The following is a 16,485-nucleotide window of genomic DNA, read 5'->3' on the forward strand; positions in this document are numbered from 1 at the left end:
TAATATTGAATAATGGGAGGGAGGCTACTTTTATAATGAAAGATGGTTCCTGCGCCGTCTTGGCGCATCGGGAGTGACATGAGCTTAAATAAGGTTAAATGTCGTAGTAAATATAGAACACCAACGAGCAGATTTTATGAAGCCAACAGGCGAGCCCCACAAGCACACAATAGCATCAATGGTGTAAGGGTAGCACGGGTGCCTTCCATTCACAATTGGTCAAGCACCCAATCCGCGTTCGAGTCGCGGTTGATGCACATTAACTCACATGTCCTTTTTTTTGTTGATGTTTTTGACAGAATCATATTAATTTCTAGTTACCTACCTAGAGACTGGAAAATTCATAATATCTGGTCCAACCTCTCTCTTAATCTCTTTAGTTCCTCTTTGGAGTTGTCAAATTGTCGCTTAGCTTCCTCATACTGCTCATGTGAAACCCAGCCGTCATTTCCTAGTATCTGCATCCGGAGGTTCTCATATTCACTAAACGCCTCTCCCCATTCTTCAGCTTCCTGGCGTGCCTGCGATATCTCATATTCAGTAAATGAGATAGGACATGGCGGTGTCTCACCGTTTCTCCAGGCCAATTCGCTCCACTGTTCGTAGACCTGGATAAGAAGCTCTCTGAGTGGTATTGGCCCATCTATAGCGGACTGTTGTACTATGTAGAATATGAACGACGTTGGGTATTCGTCATTTCTCATGGCATCCATAGCTTTGACAAGAAGTGGGTTCATTTTTCTTGACGTAAGCTCATAAAACTTCTTTAATCGGAGTCGATCGAGTGACTCTTCGGCCAGCCTTTTCTCCTCTAGTGGTAGGGTATGGAAATCTCCGGGGAGATCTGGTCGGATTGCGCCCCATGGGTATGGGTCATCACAGTCGAAAATTGACGGAAATCTAGCTTGTAAGAAGATCGGAGAGATATATGTTCCTTGCCAGTCGATTATACCAGAGACTTCTGAGGGGTCTGCCTTATCAACAAATATATTATCAAAGTGCAGATCCTGATGCATCAACGTGGGTTTGAGAACTTCCAGTGGAGGTATAATATAGGGTAGGACGGAGATAAACTGCTCCAGAAGCTGGACATGCAGGGACGATGATAATGACGTATTGACTCTCGGTAAATATGACACGATTCTATCTGTATCAGTATTATCGAATTCCTGTATAGTAGATATCTCGCGCTTTGCAATGGCAGTGAGGTATTCCACAGCAGATTTCCCTTCATAGATTCAGTTCATAAATCAGATGCATTATACCATCCCGGTTATACTTACATGGTCCACGGCTGTTACCGGGTTCTTTGCCTCCATCAATATAAAATCCTTTCTCCGGGGTTGGCCCGATCACGAATTTAGAGATATCATCTTCTTTCCTAGGCATTTGGCCTGGGTTAATAGCTTCAAAAAATAAAGAATCATTATCCGCTAATGTCGCCCGATGGTATAAGCCGCCGTATCCAGAAAGTGGGATATCTACAAGCCTCTTCTCAATCTCAACAACGTTTTTGACTAGATTGAAACGCTGTCTTTCCGACATATCGTTCCAAACTTCGCTCAGTTGAACGCCCTTTACTTTGTCCATTAAGATGAATTCAGCACCAACTGCGTTCGGCCGCAATGCTGGGGAACTCCATGCAAGGACCTTTGGAACAGGGATATCAAGTATGTTGTGCAGCTAGAAATCAAGACCGTCCAAGTCAGCGGGGTCACTCGGGGCCGTCTGGAATATAAGAGAACCACATACAAATTCAAGTGTTGCAACCTCACTAGAAACCACTATTCTTGAATTACCAGCATTTGGGTTAGGGATTCTTGCTATTACTTCTCTGCCAGTTTCCATTTGAAGCGAGAACACCTTGTTATGAAGCCCTTCAGGTAATTTATTCAACTTGACACAGGCGCTACCTGTGGCTTGGGAAGCATAGTGCTTAAGGGCGTCAATGTTGAACTCAACATAGCGTTTCCTCAGCTGGCTTTCTTCATCGTACAGCCAGCGGCCTGACGTGTAGCAGAAGAGTGCGTTGCTCTTTTGGTGGCATCGACTTGCCGTAACGCCGTGAAAAGAATGTTGATGTATTATCGAGATCCCAAACTTTCTTTTCCCTAGAATATGGCAACATAGGATGAGTTGCCTGGTTGCCATGATACAACCAAGGACTGCCTTCTGGATATTGGACTCAAGACTTGAAACATGAAAATAATGGAAAATATCAGCTAGTTAAGTGGTTAACTAAACTAACAATTATCGTCTTGCTTGCCTCCGGATTTTGGTTGCCCTTGGCAACCCTTAACTAGTTGTCTGACTTGATATTTGAAATGCTGCTGATCATATTCTCATTATATTCATAGATACACATGCCTACATAACTACACCACATATTCATTAATTATTGATATCCTAATGCCTTCGAGATACCCTAACATTCATCTCTGTCTGGAAGAATATGCCATAGCAAATGCTAGTCCACGGTTTGGTAGTATTGATAATACTGATATCAAATCGACGCAACAACTAGTGAATGGTGCGGTTAGCATCCAACTTTATTATATACCTGGATGATGATATAGGACATACTTCAGGAAACACTTTGTTCAAGTTCATCATTGCGATGGGGATACCCAGGCACCGTGTTGTACCGTGTCCAAAAATGAGCTCCTGGACTCGAGACATCTCTTGTAGGCGCGCTTCGTCATCAATTAACCAACGTTCAGGCCGGAACACCTGAGGATCGTTACCAAACACTGGATTTAGCTGAACGCCCCAGGTATTCAAGCCGATGAATGTGCCTTCAGGATATGCTGTCCATTGTATGTATCTCCTCCAGCAGGAACCATGCGTTCGCGTAACTGAGCTACAGGTGGGAAACAACGAAGACCTTCCTTTATACAGGCCTGGAGATATGGTAAGCGACGCGCTTCCTGGTCTCGAATCGGCGAGGATATCTTCCCACTGGCTTCTGCTTCGTCGATTTCCTTGGTCAGCCGAGCATATACTCGTGGATTGGACGCTACAGCAAGTAAGGTTGCCCTGATTGCAGTTGCAGTCGTATCGGAACCGGCGACCCTTGGAGTTTGTTAGATCTATATCATAATGTTGAATGGTTGATGGACCAGAGCTCACAAGGATATGATCAACTCTGTTTCTGCCTCACTTGGAGAAAGTCCATGCTTCATAAAAGATGTGAGCATGTCCTTCTTCGGTTCACTCTTGGACTGTTGTCTCTTCTCGACCTCGTTACGAGTGATCTGACTGTTGTCAACGTACCGCCACGAGGGACAGCGCTTTGAACGTTTGGATGGTATTCATAACGTACCCCCATGATTATACCGATTCCACTTTTATCTTGAGATGAAGGTACTATGAGCCTTCTCATGAAAGGAAGTCCCACTAACCAGTGCAACAGGTCGTTAATTTCGATAATGACTGAGAAATGTTGAACGATGGGCAGCTGGGATTCGATTGTTTTCAGGAAGTTGGACACATCGCTATCTGTCTTCACAAATCCCATTGGTTTTCCAAAGCAAATATGTGTGATCATATCGACAGCCAGGAACTGGACCCGTTTGGCAATGTCAAATGTATTTGTCCCATTATCATCAGAGAGCCATTTCTGCTCAATAACCTCGACAAAATCCTGGATACGCTCATCAATCATGTCTTCTAGCCCCTCAACGTCCCGTCCTGCGTATGCCCCAGACATTTGATGCCGTAGGTGGTTATGTCGACCTGGATGTCTTTCAGATACTATATTCGGCACCTCAGGGTCGATCCTAATGGAGTCAAACCATGGTCCACGAGTATAATGCGATCGGGCCGCGAGAATCTTGCGTATAAATTCTGGATCATCGGTAAGGAGGTGGTTCGGCCCAATTCGAGCAACGGGACCATATTGCTGGTTGACATTTATAAATCGACTTGCGGATTCGCCGGAAGCTATTGTTTTGCACAGCCATAGGCGTGTAAATGCCGCCCATGGTGGACCATGGAACGCACTAAGGCGCAAGTAACGTGCTGTACTTGACCAGATGACATATATGACTATCGCCGATATTATGGCAAGGCTCACGGCCGAAGGGTGTGTTGAAATGTGGGATTTTGCAGCTCTGAGTCATTGATCCGTCTCTAGCACTGCCTGTGCATAGTCTAGAACGATCGTGTGCGGAAGGATTGACGTTGTCAAATTCGAAGCCATGTTAATAAGACGTTCAATTTAATAGCAGATAACCGCCATACGCTCGCTTTCCTATCAGTATCTGGAACGGCTAACGAGCGAGAGTGGCAGGCTACTTATATATAGTGGAAATATATGGGCCAGCTTACTCCGTAAAGAGTTTCGCAGCTGCCGACCCCTTGTCGGGCCACCAGCTCAACCTTTACCCTGTCGACGGAGTAATTTACAGGGAGAACACAGGCCGGGGGGCCAAGTTACTCCGGGTATAGTCTCTGATCTCGAGTCACCTAGCTGCAGTCGGGCATGCATAAAAATCCAGGGTACACCATAAGCGGCCCCGTTTTCAAACACGGCAGATAAGTGCTAAAGGAGGATACATGGTTTGATTCTCTAAAAATCACACCTGGTACGTGAAAATACTCTCCTTTCAGGGGTGTGGAATATGGGTATATAAGTGCTATTCTACTCGCACGGTTGGTTAACCAGCCATCCGTACTCCGTACAGATAATTCTTTGTATAGTGGACGTTGAGATTAGAGGTATAAAATTTTCCCTGCAGTTTGTTAGGCTGGGTTGTATTTTCTTTCGCTTCTTACTGGTGTATTTATCAGACCCAAGAAAATCCCTTCTCAAATCCAAAGGCTGTATGGAGTCACTTACTTAAGTAGTATAGTGGTTATGCAGGTGTGCAGGGGGGTTTCGCTACTCCGGCCCTCGGAGATGTGGATCTTATTGGGGCCAGAATCCGGAGTAACGGCATGGTTATCTTTCCTCCGGAATTGAGTATTGAGGCGTAGAGCTATGCAAAGCAAGGAAAGAGATAAAGTGCTCTTCTTATGTTCGCCAACTGTCTTCCAGTGGAGAGAATATTTTCTGTTAGACGTGATTAGCCTGTGCCATTCATTAGTAAACGAAGAACTCACATCCGAACATATAGACAGGCATCATATCAACGGGCTAGGATTACTTTTGGACCTACGGGCCCATATCGAATTATTTAGTTAATATATCGCACCCATGATAGGGTCGCGGAAGTTTCCTGTGGGTCAAGCTCCTCCACATAGTTACGTAAACGCGAGGGAAGCTCGTTGATAGTCAGCGAAGCGGACGAAGAACCAAGAGCATGGGACGTACTGGGCTATTTGAAGCAATGATCCTGTCATTATCTTAAGACCCTATGAATTTGGTAAGCGCTTGACATCCTCGTCGTAATATGTATCCAGCTTACGGAGTACTCGCCAGCCGAGTTAGTTACTCCAGGTAGTTACCACAAAGGCAAACAATCGACCGCCAAACCGAGATGGCGTTAATATTGTGCCAGAAGATTCAAAGGCCCAGCAACTTCAATCAATGTCTTAAAAGTTTTGAAAGCGGATTGAGCCAAACGTTCTTGGGGAGTGGTCTGCGTGATGAACTGTCATCGAGTTATCCTTTTACCTTCGAAAGTTTTTAAGGCTATTCTGCGGGCCGCCGCCCCACCCGGACCGAACCTCTCCTCGAAGCGCAATCGTGGGCATGAGTCTGCAAGTTGACAGTCTGATATCACCTCTTCCAAGGTGAGGAGGCCAATAAAGCCCCAATGTAATGAGGAGCTAATATTGCATGATGTTTAGTGCATTCATTCAATTATTTGGGCGAAAGAGTGAGTGTATCGACCATATTAGTTACCTTCGACAACTACTAATTCGCTGATTCTAGACCAGTATTGGCCGCCCTATCATACCAACCCTGCACTTTCCATTGTATCGATCATCTTGGAAGGATGTATTTTGAGAGCGTCTTAAAAGGGCCCTATGGGGACCATGGATTGATTCCACCGGGATATTGACAGAATTTGTGGTCCAAACAAAGAATATGGGATGGTGTTAATATGGGGCGGCAGGGAACTAGCCATGGGATATCCGCTAATTATTCAACGCCCTATAGCTCGGCTTGATGGGAAAGACAAGGTGCATGCGATTGGTATGAAGTTGTCAAAACGGTTTAGATGGAAGTATAGCTCCATACACAGCTATACTCGTATTTTTTGTGTTGGTATCAATAGATAGAAGCCAGACGTGAGACGGAAGGGTATTTTTCCCGGAAAGGGTATATATCGGGCAATACCCTTCTTTCCTTTCCTTCTTCTCGAAAAATCAGCTAGCCTAATAAAAATTATATGAACAAACCGTTATCCTTTCATAAAACATAAACGGCACCCTTCTATCCAAACAGAAAATAGAAATGTGCCTGTTGGAGGGGTTAATTTGTTCAACCAGAGAGTCAGCAGTGATGTCAATGTCTATGGAATCTGCCGCTAAGTATGCAAGCGTGCTCTTGACTCCCTTGAAGAAAATGCCCCTCTCATTGTCGACAGGTCACCTGCACACGTGCCGGGTTCTACCATATTGTGGGCCATATCCACCAGATTCATGGATTTCGGCTGGTTAACATACAAAACCAACTATAGCTATCGCATAGGATGCAGAGGTGATAAAAGTTCCAATTTAAGGCTTGTATAATTCGTAGAACAAGCGGTAACTCACAATGAAGACGCTGAGAGGGAACTGGAGGGACTATCAATCTATTGACGGGGAACTGATTCGTCTGGGCCTCCCAACGGGTAGGTAGGCTTTGTATATGCGATTCTGCTGGTATGCGAGGCCAATAGACAGGATATGTCTGCACATGGTTCATTGAAAGAACCTAGTTGCCGTAGGGTGCTTGGGTGTGAGACCCTAGGGCTCACTACATGTACATGTACATGGGCAAGTGAATTGGCGTATTTGGCGATAAGACGACGTGATATTCAAGCTATCACTGGCCAAGCTGGAGTGAAGACGCCAAATATCCATGGTGGATTTCATGGCTGGGGTATCGTGATGCACCAGGTCCAAGTAATGGCATCTACTTCGTATATCAAGAGAGGAGACAACAATTCCTGCCTGGATCAAGAATCCTGACATCACACTTCATACTTCTGAGTCGTTTGTTCAACTCTGTGGCACATTGAGAAAGGTAGTGGTTAGCAATTCGCTGTCTAGAAAGATGTATGATTGAAAGGTTTCCCTTTAACTTCTGTCCAAGGTGGAACAACCTCAACAGCTGACTAATAGAGCATGTGACTACATTCATCAGAGATTCAAGTCAGGTGACAATTACATAATGACTAATACAAAATATTTCCCGTTACGGAAATATGTTTATTACTCATCTTATGACTCAGCTGTAACAATAATATTACCAAATTTACATATATCAACCAACAAGAATATAGTATTCTAAAGAATACAGTCTCGAATTGTACCAAAATTACCCGTCCAAACCTAAGATGAAAAAGGGGGGTCCAAGCATCAACGAACCATCTGGTTTCAAGGGACGAACGCGAGATCACAAACGGTAAAAAAGAAAAGAAACGAGAAAGAGAGAAAAAAGAAAAGAAAAGAAAAGGACAACGCAAAACAAGAGTCTGGCCCTCTCGACAAGCCATGATCACCAATTTAAAGAACCAAAAGCAGATAAAAAAAGGGGAACGATCGATCAGACGGCAAGATTGATCTCCACTACTCCATGTTTTTTCAACTAATCTTAAACGCTCTCTCCAGTCGATCTAATATATATGGTAATATCGCTTATCGCTTTTACTATGGGGATATGAGTTTATGGGCAGGTTTATCATCGATCCAATGTATCGAAAGCTAGATCGCCCCCCTTTTTTTTGCCATCCTGCTAGGAACTTGAAAAAGATGGGCTTTCGAGAAAACAAGGCCCGTTGCACCCGCTGTTTCGAAAAAAGCTCAATCCTTGCAAGTTCATAAGTAAAAAGGGGGGAAACAAAACAGGATGGATGAACCGGGTCTCAATTATTTTTTTGACTTGAATTGAGAAACGAGCGGCCAGCCGGGGAATGGAATCCTGGAAAATATGCCATGATGGCTTGCGTTTATGGTACGAATAAGGGGGTATAAAGGTGCAAAAAGAAGTCGTTTTTGATGGTGGTGGCGGCATCTCCTTTTTGGGTGGCGGTCAGAGAAGGCCTGTAACTCGTTAGCTTTTGAGAGCGGTGAAGCAGTTAGTAGTACTCCGTAACAGGAGAGGGAGAGGAAGAGGGAGAGGAAGAGGGAGAGGAAGAGGGAGAGCGTCGACGTGGCGTCTGTGAGACTCTTGGGTGAGGTTATAATATTGTTAGAAGTCGACAGCGAAGGTCGAGATTGCTGTGAATGTAAGTAGTAAGTTCCAAGGTTGGCCGTCGAATCAGAAGGCAGAGAGACGCTGGACGCAGCGAGAAAAAGGCGGCTATAAAGTTCAGCCAATCAGAGGCCGTCCCCTGCCCTGTGATGTGAGGTTGGGCATGCATGAGCCCTTACAGTCAGCACAGCACAGTCAAGACTCGACAAGATGCATGGTTATGCACATTTTGACAGGACCAGCATGAGCCAGCCGTGAGCCATGAGCCGTGAGCCGTGAGCCGTGAGCCCGTGGGGGAAGCACCGGAAGGGCGAGTGAGGAGAGAAGCGAGGGACGCGTGGGCAAAGGAGGAGGAGGAGGAGGAGGAGGAGCGACAGGCAGGTCGGGGTCGGAAAAGAACGGAGGGACCCAACGCTGTTACATCTAGATGTCTGCCCAGGGTTTATGTTATCGAGAACCCTGAGAGCGATCTGTGATGATGCAATGATGCGATGATGCGGACTGTGCGACATGCCGTAGCACTGGCGCTGTCCTGACGCGCAAGGTGTCTGGAGTCTGCGGGCTCAGAGCGGAGGCCATTAGGCGAAAAGAGGGCTGAAGTTGGGTTCTAATACCGACCACTATATGGGCGACCTTGGTAGCTGGAGAGTGATTACTATTATTTGTTTACCTGTTAAAGTGGGATGGATGGATAATTTGGGTACGAGCGCTACGCGAGGGAGGCGAAGTAAGCGAAGGGGAAGATCCCAACCCCTCATCGCGGAAAGAAGCACAGGCAGGACAAGAAGAAAGAACAAGCAGGAAGAAGACGTCAGTTGCATGACTTGCATCATCCCATCGTCACGGCGGGCGACGAGCAGGCAGAGGCAGAGCAGAAGATGGAGGAAAGGCGCGCAGTGGTTGGCTGGTGGACGAGCGGCCAATGGCAGAGGGGGACTCGGGCAGCCGCCGGAGCAGCGCGAAAGGTCTGGCGGGAGGCGCGGGTGGAGAGTCGCAGGCCAGGAAGGAAGAAGCAGGAGGAGGCAGTTGGACAGTGGAAGCCAGCGGAAGGAGATGGAATGTATCTTTGCCTCTATCTTTGTCTTTCAATTTGTCTTTATATCTGTCTTTTGTCTGTCTTTGTCTGGTCTTTGCTGTCTGGCTGCTGCTATCTGCTACTATTGTAATGGCTATCTCTACGATCTCCATCTCTTATCAGCTTATCGCTCTGTGTATCTGTCCGCTGAGTCAGCTCACGTGCCACCCACCAGATCGGGTCAACCCGGCCTAGCGCCCAAAGCGGCTTAGCCTGCGGGAGACCCTAAAAAAGCAAAGAGTTAAAAAGTGGGTCCCACCTGACGCTCCCTGGCTTGGCAAGGCCCTTTCCCCAAAGGGGCCAGGGCTCCACTTTTCCGTCCTTTCTGCACGCTCTTTTCGCCTTTTCTCGTCCTTCCTCGCCCTTCCGGCTTCTTCTCTTCTTCTTCTTCTTTCTCTCCTGCTTTTATATTCTATAGCAACAACCTACAGACAGCAGATCCAGCAGCACCGAACAGCCCCCGAGAAAACGCAAGCAAGCAGGCCGAGAAGACGCAGAAGCCGCAGAAGAAAGTGACCAAGATTTCATCCCTGACCTTCTGGCTCTTTTTACTTACTTGACTGGCCCATTCTCTCTTTTTCCTCTTGTTTTCTCCACTTTCTGTACAGTCTTAATATATCCGCGTCTTTCTTCTTCTTTTCTTACTGCTTTCTACCAACAACAACAGCAACAAACAAGAGGACTCTACGCAGACTCCTGGCCTATTATCTGTGATCGCTCTCAGCTCGAGATATCCGCGCCTGCGTGTCGTATTTGTGGTCTTCACTGACGTTGGTTCCCTTTTCCCCTTTTGGGCGTTGTTTGTTCCTATGACTCCAGAGTGGTCGCGTTTAGTCACATGCTAATCTCACTCACTCTGGAATACTCGCAGTCACAATACAATAACAACAACAGCCCATCATCCACCGCATAACCACCCTCCCTCCAGATACCATCATCAGAGTCATGGCTCCTCGCTCAGCCCCCAAGACGGCCTCCATGGACATCCCCAAGTCGCGCGATGCTCCTCGCCGCCATGGCATGCTGCCTACGCCTCCCTCGTCCATCTCTCCTTGCCTCAACCCCCAGGGCTTCAAGCAGCGTGTCACCCAGGAGGCCCTCCACCAGTATAACCTCCGCTCGCCGCCGGCCTCCTCTTCCCTCGTCCCACATGACACCCGGCACGAGATAGACGCAGTCGACTCAGACATCGACCTCCAAGACACCGAAGACAGGCGTGTTCCTTCATCAGCCGCAGTCGCATCCGCAGCCGCTTCAGCAGCCGCTTCAAAGGGCAAGGCTGATGTCTCGGGAGACATCACCCCTGCCATGTTGGCCAGACACTACCTGCCCGACATCCTGCTCGCACACGGCCCGCTCGCCATCAGACACATCATGGGCTACTTGACGACCTCTGTGCCTGGGTTCGCCATGATACCGCCTGCCAAGGCTAGGAGACTCGTCGTGGCTGGCCTAGAGGGCAAGGCGTCGCTCTCAGCCAACGCTGACTCCATGGATGACGGCGAGGTCGAGTTCGAAAAAGTCGGATGGGGTCGCTGGGACGCCTACCGTCGTGGCCAGCACAAGCGGGAGGGAGAGAATCATCACACTGCCACTGAGCGTGCTGGCCACGTCAACCACCATCACCTTCCCTTGCCTCACTACTACGCCCCCGCAGACTCGCCCATATTCTCCCACTCAGACTTCAACCAGAACCAAGACATCGACGAGGCGGATAAGATGTCCCTCGACGACGACAGTGCCAGCCAGCCACGCATGTACTGCTCTTCCTCTGCTTCCGAGGAGCCAGACATTATGGACGGCGACTGGGACGAGGCTGACATGACTGACGAAGAGGACTGGGCAAACATCGGTGCCGACGCACTCAGAGCGCAATCCCTCGGCCAGGAGCCTTCCATGTCGGCGTCTGTCTACGCTCGAGGATGTGGCTATGGATATGGCCACAGCTACGGCTACGGAGGAGGACCATCTTCCTCTGCTCTGGCTAAGGCTGCTCCCATCGCCATGCCCGGTGGCAACGTCGAGGAACGTGCCGCTGTTGAAGCACTCCTGCAGCTCGGGTCGATGTAGTCTTCCTTGTCCAACCAACATCGGACCTTCGCGCGTCAACTCCACCCAAACAACACATGCATATACCTTACCACTTCACTTCTATACATCTTTTTACCTTTCTTCCCCCCCTTTTTTTTCTCTATTAAACCAGCATACAATATTTTAATCCCCAAGACACGACCCGAAACGAAGCCTTACCCCCTTTCATTCCTTTTTTTCTCACGATAAAAATACGCGTGGCTGGCCCCCGATCGTATACTTATCAACCCACACTCCTTTTTTGGCCTCACGATGTATATTCCTCTCCTTATATTATTCTTTTCTTTTTTTTTCTTTTCTTTTTATCTTTCCAGCGTTTTACTTAATGTGTTATCTTCACTGAACGTGAATTTCCGGTCTGACGGTGGCGGTGTTTTTCATCCTTTCCCTCCCTTTTTACCTCCTTTCTTGGCCGGTTGGCGACTTGCATATCTGGAATATGGCGCAAGCTGAGGAATCCACATCCACACCAAAAACCACCAAACAACCAGCGAACGACCCCTCGACTCTTTTTTCTTTACTTGTTTCAACATAAACGCGCGATCCGAATTGCTTCCGTGCCAGACCCGCCATCTCAACAATGGCAGCGTTATCTGAGACACGATGGGCACCGGAAGTCGAAGATGACGGTCGAAGTTGAATTCGAGCTCGGAAAGTCGAAGTCGATCTGGAACAGAATCTGGGAATTATCAATCAATCAATCAGTTAATGGGAGAAAAAGAAGAAGAAGAAGAAAAGAAAAATAACCTGGCTGGCTGGCGCGTTTGTCTTGTTATGCTCTGCTTTCTATCTTGCCTCTTGTTCTTCGTTTCGTCTTCTTCCCTGTTTGTTCCATGTCCACCAGCAAAAAGCAACAGCTGTTAGAAGATCAGGAACAAGAGAGATGAAGAAAAAAAGAAAACATGCAAGCATCAAACAAACAAACAAACCAAACCAAACCAAACCAAACAGCCATCATTCTTCCTGTTTTTTCCTTTCGCTCATCTTTTATACCCCCTTTTATTCTTTCTTTCCTATGTTCAAGCATCATGATTCCCCATACCTCATGTTTATTGTTCTCCTTCTTCCCTTTGTTCTGTCCTGCCTGCCTGCCTGCCTGCTACGATATGCCATGATACCACACGATTTCCCACCAACTCCATCCGCCGAATATCAAGAAACAACATCCACAAAAAAAGTATGAGAATAACCTTGGAAGAGAAATAAGAAAACAACAGAAAAAAAAAAAAGGCCCCAACCCACATACACACACGCTCGGCGCAGAATCCGTTTCTTAACGTCATTTGCATGTTTTTGGTTCTGGACGATGGCATTCAGCGGCGAGGACGGGCGACAGGAGGAGGAAGGTATGGATGGTCCGGTCATCTTAACTGCATTGTACTGGACATCCAACCACCCTTGCCCTGCTCGTCTGCTTTGCGTGTCTTGTCTGCCTTGCCCCTTTTTCTCCCAGTTTTACGAGCCTTCTCTTCCCCCTCTCCTCTCTACTTCTACACAGCCAGCTAGCCTGCGGGAAATGCACGACATCTTGGTCTTCCGTCCAGCAACTTACTTGGTCATCTTAACTGTATTGTACTGGGGAGTTTGTTCACCCTGGGCGATAGCTCTGCAGTTCCCTGTCTTGCACTGGCTGTGTTGAAGGGTGTTTTATCAGCTATTTCTTTGCGTCTACTAGCTAGGTAGTTTCTTTTTCCTTCCATGGGGGGTTTGATCAGGTATTGAGATAAGATGCGATGTTTGATACATTACTACATATACTTACTACACTACACTCTACACTACAACATTACATTATACATACACTTACTATACGCAAATAACTAATTAATGAAGACACGCTAATTTCATACCTCTCTCCCCTATCTACCTATTTCACAGTGTAAAAAAAAGGAAATGCCGTAAAAATACAATTAAACCAATGATACAATGATTAGTATACCCGAAAAGCCGTCTTTCTACCTGCTGCCTTCTTTACGAGCGGGAATTAACCCACCTCCATATCCCCTCCTCTGCCTCTGCCATTCTCTCTCCAGCACTCTTCATCCACGAAAGCGTGGTCTCCCATGCCCCAGCAGCCGAATTCCACAGCCACTCGCCATCATCTGCTGCTTGGTCATTGCGATCCTCATCGTCGCCAAAGAAGTCATACTGGTACACATATCGTCCTCCCGCTTCTCCGGGCGCTGGATCCCAGACCTGCCGCATACCAAAATGCGGGCCCTCGCCGGTACCAAACCCCGCGCCGTCTGCAGCGAGTGTTGCGGGTGACGGCTGGGCGATGGCGGGATTCTGGCGGTATCCCGGTGGATGCTCAAGATTGGGCAATGTATTGCTGTGGCTTGAGCTTGATGCTGAGCGTTGATGTTGATGCGGTAGCGTTTGGAAGTGATGGTGCTGAGTATGTGCTTGAGTATCTATATGTGCGCTTGGCGGTTTCGTAGTCGTCGTTGACGCCTTGGAGAGAAGCATTTCCGACGCTTTGGGAGGAGGAGGGATGGGCTTGGGCTTGGGGGCGTTGAGGGTCTCTTGGGGTGGCACACTGGCGCCAGTCCATGACGTACTCTGCCCTGTATATGGGGAGGGAAAAGGCTGTGGTTGCGGTGGAGGAGGAACAGGTGAGGGTGAGTCTTCTGAGGTGGCTGCTGGGGCCGTTGGTGTTGGGCCAGGAGCTGGCTCGGCTTCAGGAGCCGTTATTGTAGACCTTGTTGTGGTGGATGTAGTCTCCTCCTGACGCGATGCAGCCCCAGCTGGCGACTTCTCCGACTCGTTCTCCATCCTCGACCGAAGGAACCGATGGCAGCGTGAGAAGCCCACAAGGTTAAACAAACGGGTATGTGTCTTTGAATGCAGCAACTGATGTTTTCCTGCTGGGGATGTTTTTAATGCTCTTGCAGTAGAAAGCGAGTTCTACTGCAATCGAAGCTGGCTGAGCGGAAGCTACGTCATATCATGTGACCCCACTCGAGAGCTCTGATTGGCTCTCGAGTGAAGGACCTGCGTGGAAAGGACGGGGACGAGGGAGACAGTTTGAGAGCAATAAAAAAAAAGGACATTTTTCTATCTGACAAGGTTGTACATAGTGAAAACACAGAAGGAAAAAGGCAGGGGGGACAAGGGAGAGAAATTGATTGAATGCCAAGATGTCACAGGAGGAAATACACAGAAAATCAGCAGGAAAGAGACCTCGCATGTAGTAGTGGTAAAGTACAGATGGGTAGTGAAAGGAAAAACGCGACCCTGTCTCCGATTTCTCTAATGCATCGAGAACGAGGACGATAGGATTCGGCAGTTCTCGACGCACTGTTGTTGTTCCATGATGCTGTTCCGGGGGCGTCAAGACACTCGTCACTTCTCTCCCAAAGGAAGAAGCACCAACGGCCATCATGAATGAACACTCAAGGGACTGTGATCCATTATGGTCCGGGTTTCGGCGGGTGAGCCGTTTACTTGAACTTCTTTCCGAAGAGGAGGAGCTGGACCTGGTCGTAGATGGAGAGGACACCAGCACCGGCAACACCACGGAGGATGTTGGCACCAGCACCCTTGAAGAAGGAGCGGATACCCTCCTTAGCCATGATCTGGCGGGCAGCATCGAAGGAAGAAGAGTACTTGACGGCCTGCACAGCTGGTTAGATATTACATGCCAGTATATAGTCGGCGTTATGAATAATAAGATACGTACCTCACCAGAAGTCATCATCATACGACGACGGACAGTGTCAAGAGGATAAGAAGCAATACCAGCACCAGTGGTGACAGTCCAGCCGAGCAAGAAGGAGGCAAGGAAGTTACCCTCGAGAGGTCCAACGAGAAGAACAGGCTTGATGGAGTCGTACATTCCGAAGTACAGACCACGGTAGACGACAATTCCGAGGACGGAGGGTCCGAATCCACGGTAGAGACCAGCAATACCATCAGAAGCGAGGGTCTTCTTGTAGACGTCAATCAGACCGTTGAACTGACGCTCACCACCACCCTTCTTAGCAGACTTGGCGTCGTTGGCAAGACGGGTACGGGCGTAGTCGAGGGAGTAGACGAAGAGGAGGGAGGTGGCACCAGCCATCTATTATATATACGGTCAGATTTTTCCAAGGTCTTCAAAACCGCCAACGGAACAGGAGGAAGGTAAAAAACTTACACCACCGGAGGCCAAGTTACCGGCCATCCAAGTCCAGTATCCATCACGGTCCTTCTTGAAGGCGAACATGGACTTGTAGGTGTCACGGAAAGCGAAGTTGAGGGCCTGGGTTGGGAAGTAACGGATGACGTTGGCAGTGTTACCTCTCCAGAGGGAGACCATACCCTCAGTACCGGCGGTTCTGCGGAAGCAGTCCATGATGCCGTTGTACTTGCGGTCGAGACGACCAGACTTCAACATCTCGTCCTAATTGGGGAGTTAGCCCGGCCATCCCATGCGTATAAAGAAAGAGTTTGCAGCGAGGGTTTCAAGCTTGCCGCTTGCAGTTTCGATTGAACATACCTGGTTCTGGATAAGAAGCTTGACACGCTCAATGGGAGCGGCAGCAGTCTTGGAGACGGCGGCGGAGACACCACCCACTGTACAGAACTGTTAGCACATCCATCCCCGAGGGTCTTCCAGACTGCGCATCAAAATTTTCTCTGGTTTGAGATTCTAATGAACGCAGTCGTTTGCTCCTAGCTTGATAGCTTAGCAGGAGGGTTTTCACGTACTCATGAAGTCCACGACGAAGCCCTATAGCCATGAGACACGTTAGCCGACGCTGTCCGCGTGAGACTGAAAATTTTTTCACCACTCTCGAGAGCAGCATCGGCAGCATCGAATTCCATCCATTGCGAGCTCGCGGCCATGCCATTGACGACCGCTCTCATCAATTGAACGCTCGAGCTGCCTCTGCCTCCCGTCCTGGGGGGGTTTGATGGCTACTTACGGGGACTCCGAAGATAGACTTGTCCTGTTGGCTAGCCATTGTGCCGGTATGTGATTTCTTCG

At 48.2% G+C, this 16,485-nt stretch overlaps 6 protein-coding genes and 1 pseudogene across 7 annotated transcripts; 3 read left to right on the forward strand and 4 right to left on the reverse strand.

The window, feature by feature from the left end:
- The first annotated feature begins 172 nt into the window (after positions 1-172).
- On the forward strand, positions 173-257 carry ARB_05605 (annotated as a pseudogene). The gene has a single exon. The product of its transcript is annotated as a tRNA-OTHER (tRNA).
- Positions 258-341: 84 nt separating this feature from the next.
- On the reverse strand, positions 342-2,151 carry ARB_05606 (uncharacterized protein; the record flags this gene model as incomplete). Its single annotated transcript, XM_003016162.1, has 3 exons — positions 342-1,228; positions 1,284-1,683; positions 1,753-2,151. 3 exons carry the CDS (start codon positions 2,149-2,151, stop codon positions 342-344), a joined length of 1,686 nt encoding a protein of 561 aa, XP_003016208.1.
- Positions 2,152-2,777: 626 nt separating this feature from the next.
- ARB_05607 (uncharacterized protein) lies at positions 2,778-3,709 on the reverse strand (the record flags this gene model as incomplete). Its single annotated transcript, XM_003016163.1, has 3 exons — positions 2,778-3,036; positions 3,130-3,258; positions 3,402-3,709. The coding sequence occupies 3 exons, from the start codon at positions 3,707-3,709 to the stop codon at positions 2,778-2,780; spliced, it is 696 nt and encodes a 231-aa protein (XP_003016209.1).
- Positions 3,710-10,367: 6,658 nt separating this feature from the next.
- ARB_05608 (uncharacterized protein) lies at positions 10,368-11,492 on the forward strand (the record flags this gene model as incomplete). Its single annotated transcript, XM_003016164.1, has 1 exon — positions 10,368-11,492. One exon carries the CDS (start codon positions 10,368-10,370, stop codon positions 11,490-11,492), a length of 1,125 nt encoding a protein of 374 aa, XP_003016210.1.
- A 729-nt stretch (positions 11,493-12,221) lies between these two features.
- Positions 12,222-12,696, forward strand: ARB_05609 (uncharacterized protein; the record flags this gene model as incomplete). Its single annotated transcript, XM_003016165.1, has 2 exons — positions 12,222-12,275; positions 12,358-12,696. The coding sequence occupies 2 exons, from the start codon at positions 12,222-12,224 to the stop codon at positions 12,694-12,696; spliced, it is 393 nt and encodes a 130-aa protein (XP_003016211.1).
- A 788-nt stretch (positions 12,697-13,484) lies between these two features.
- Positions 13,485-14,288, reverse strand: ARB_05610 (uncharacterized protein; the record flags this gene model as incomplete). The annotated part of the gene is made up of 1 exon (XM_003016166.1): positions 13,485-14,288. One exon carries the CDS (start codon positions 14,286-14,288, stop codon positions 13,485-13,487), a length of 804 nt encoding a protein of 267 aa, XP_003016212.1.
- A 668-nt stretch (positions 14,289-14,956) lies between these two features.
- ARB_05611 (uncharacterized protein) lies at positions 14,957-16,462 on the reverse strand (the record flags this gene model as incomplete). Its single annotated transcript, XM_003016167.1, has 6 exons — positions 14,957-15,130; positions 15,196-15,576; positions 15,652-15,897; positions 15,994-16,070; positions 16,206-16,227; positions 16,424-16,462. The coding sequence occupies 6 exons, from the start codon at positions 16,460-16,462 to the stop codon at positions 14,957-14,959; spliced, it is 939 nt and encodes a 312-aa protein (XP_003016213.1).
- Between the last annotated feature and the right edge of the window lie 23 nt (positions 16,463-16,485).

This window comes from Trichophyton benhamiae (genome assembly GCF_000151125.1).
Source record: "Trichophyton benhamiae CBS 112371 chromosome Unknown contig01145.0, whole genome shotgun sequence".
NCBI classification, from domain to species: Eukaryota; Fungi; Ascomycota; class Eurotiomycetes; order Onygenales; family Arthrodermataceae; genus Trichophyton; species Trichophyton benhamiae.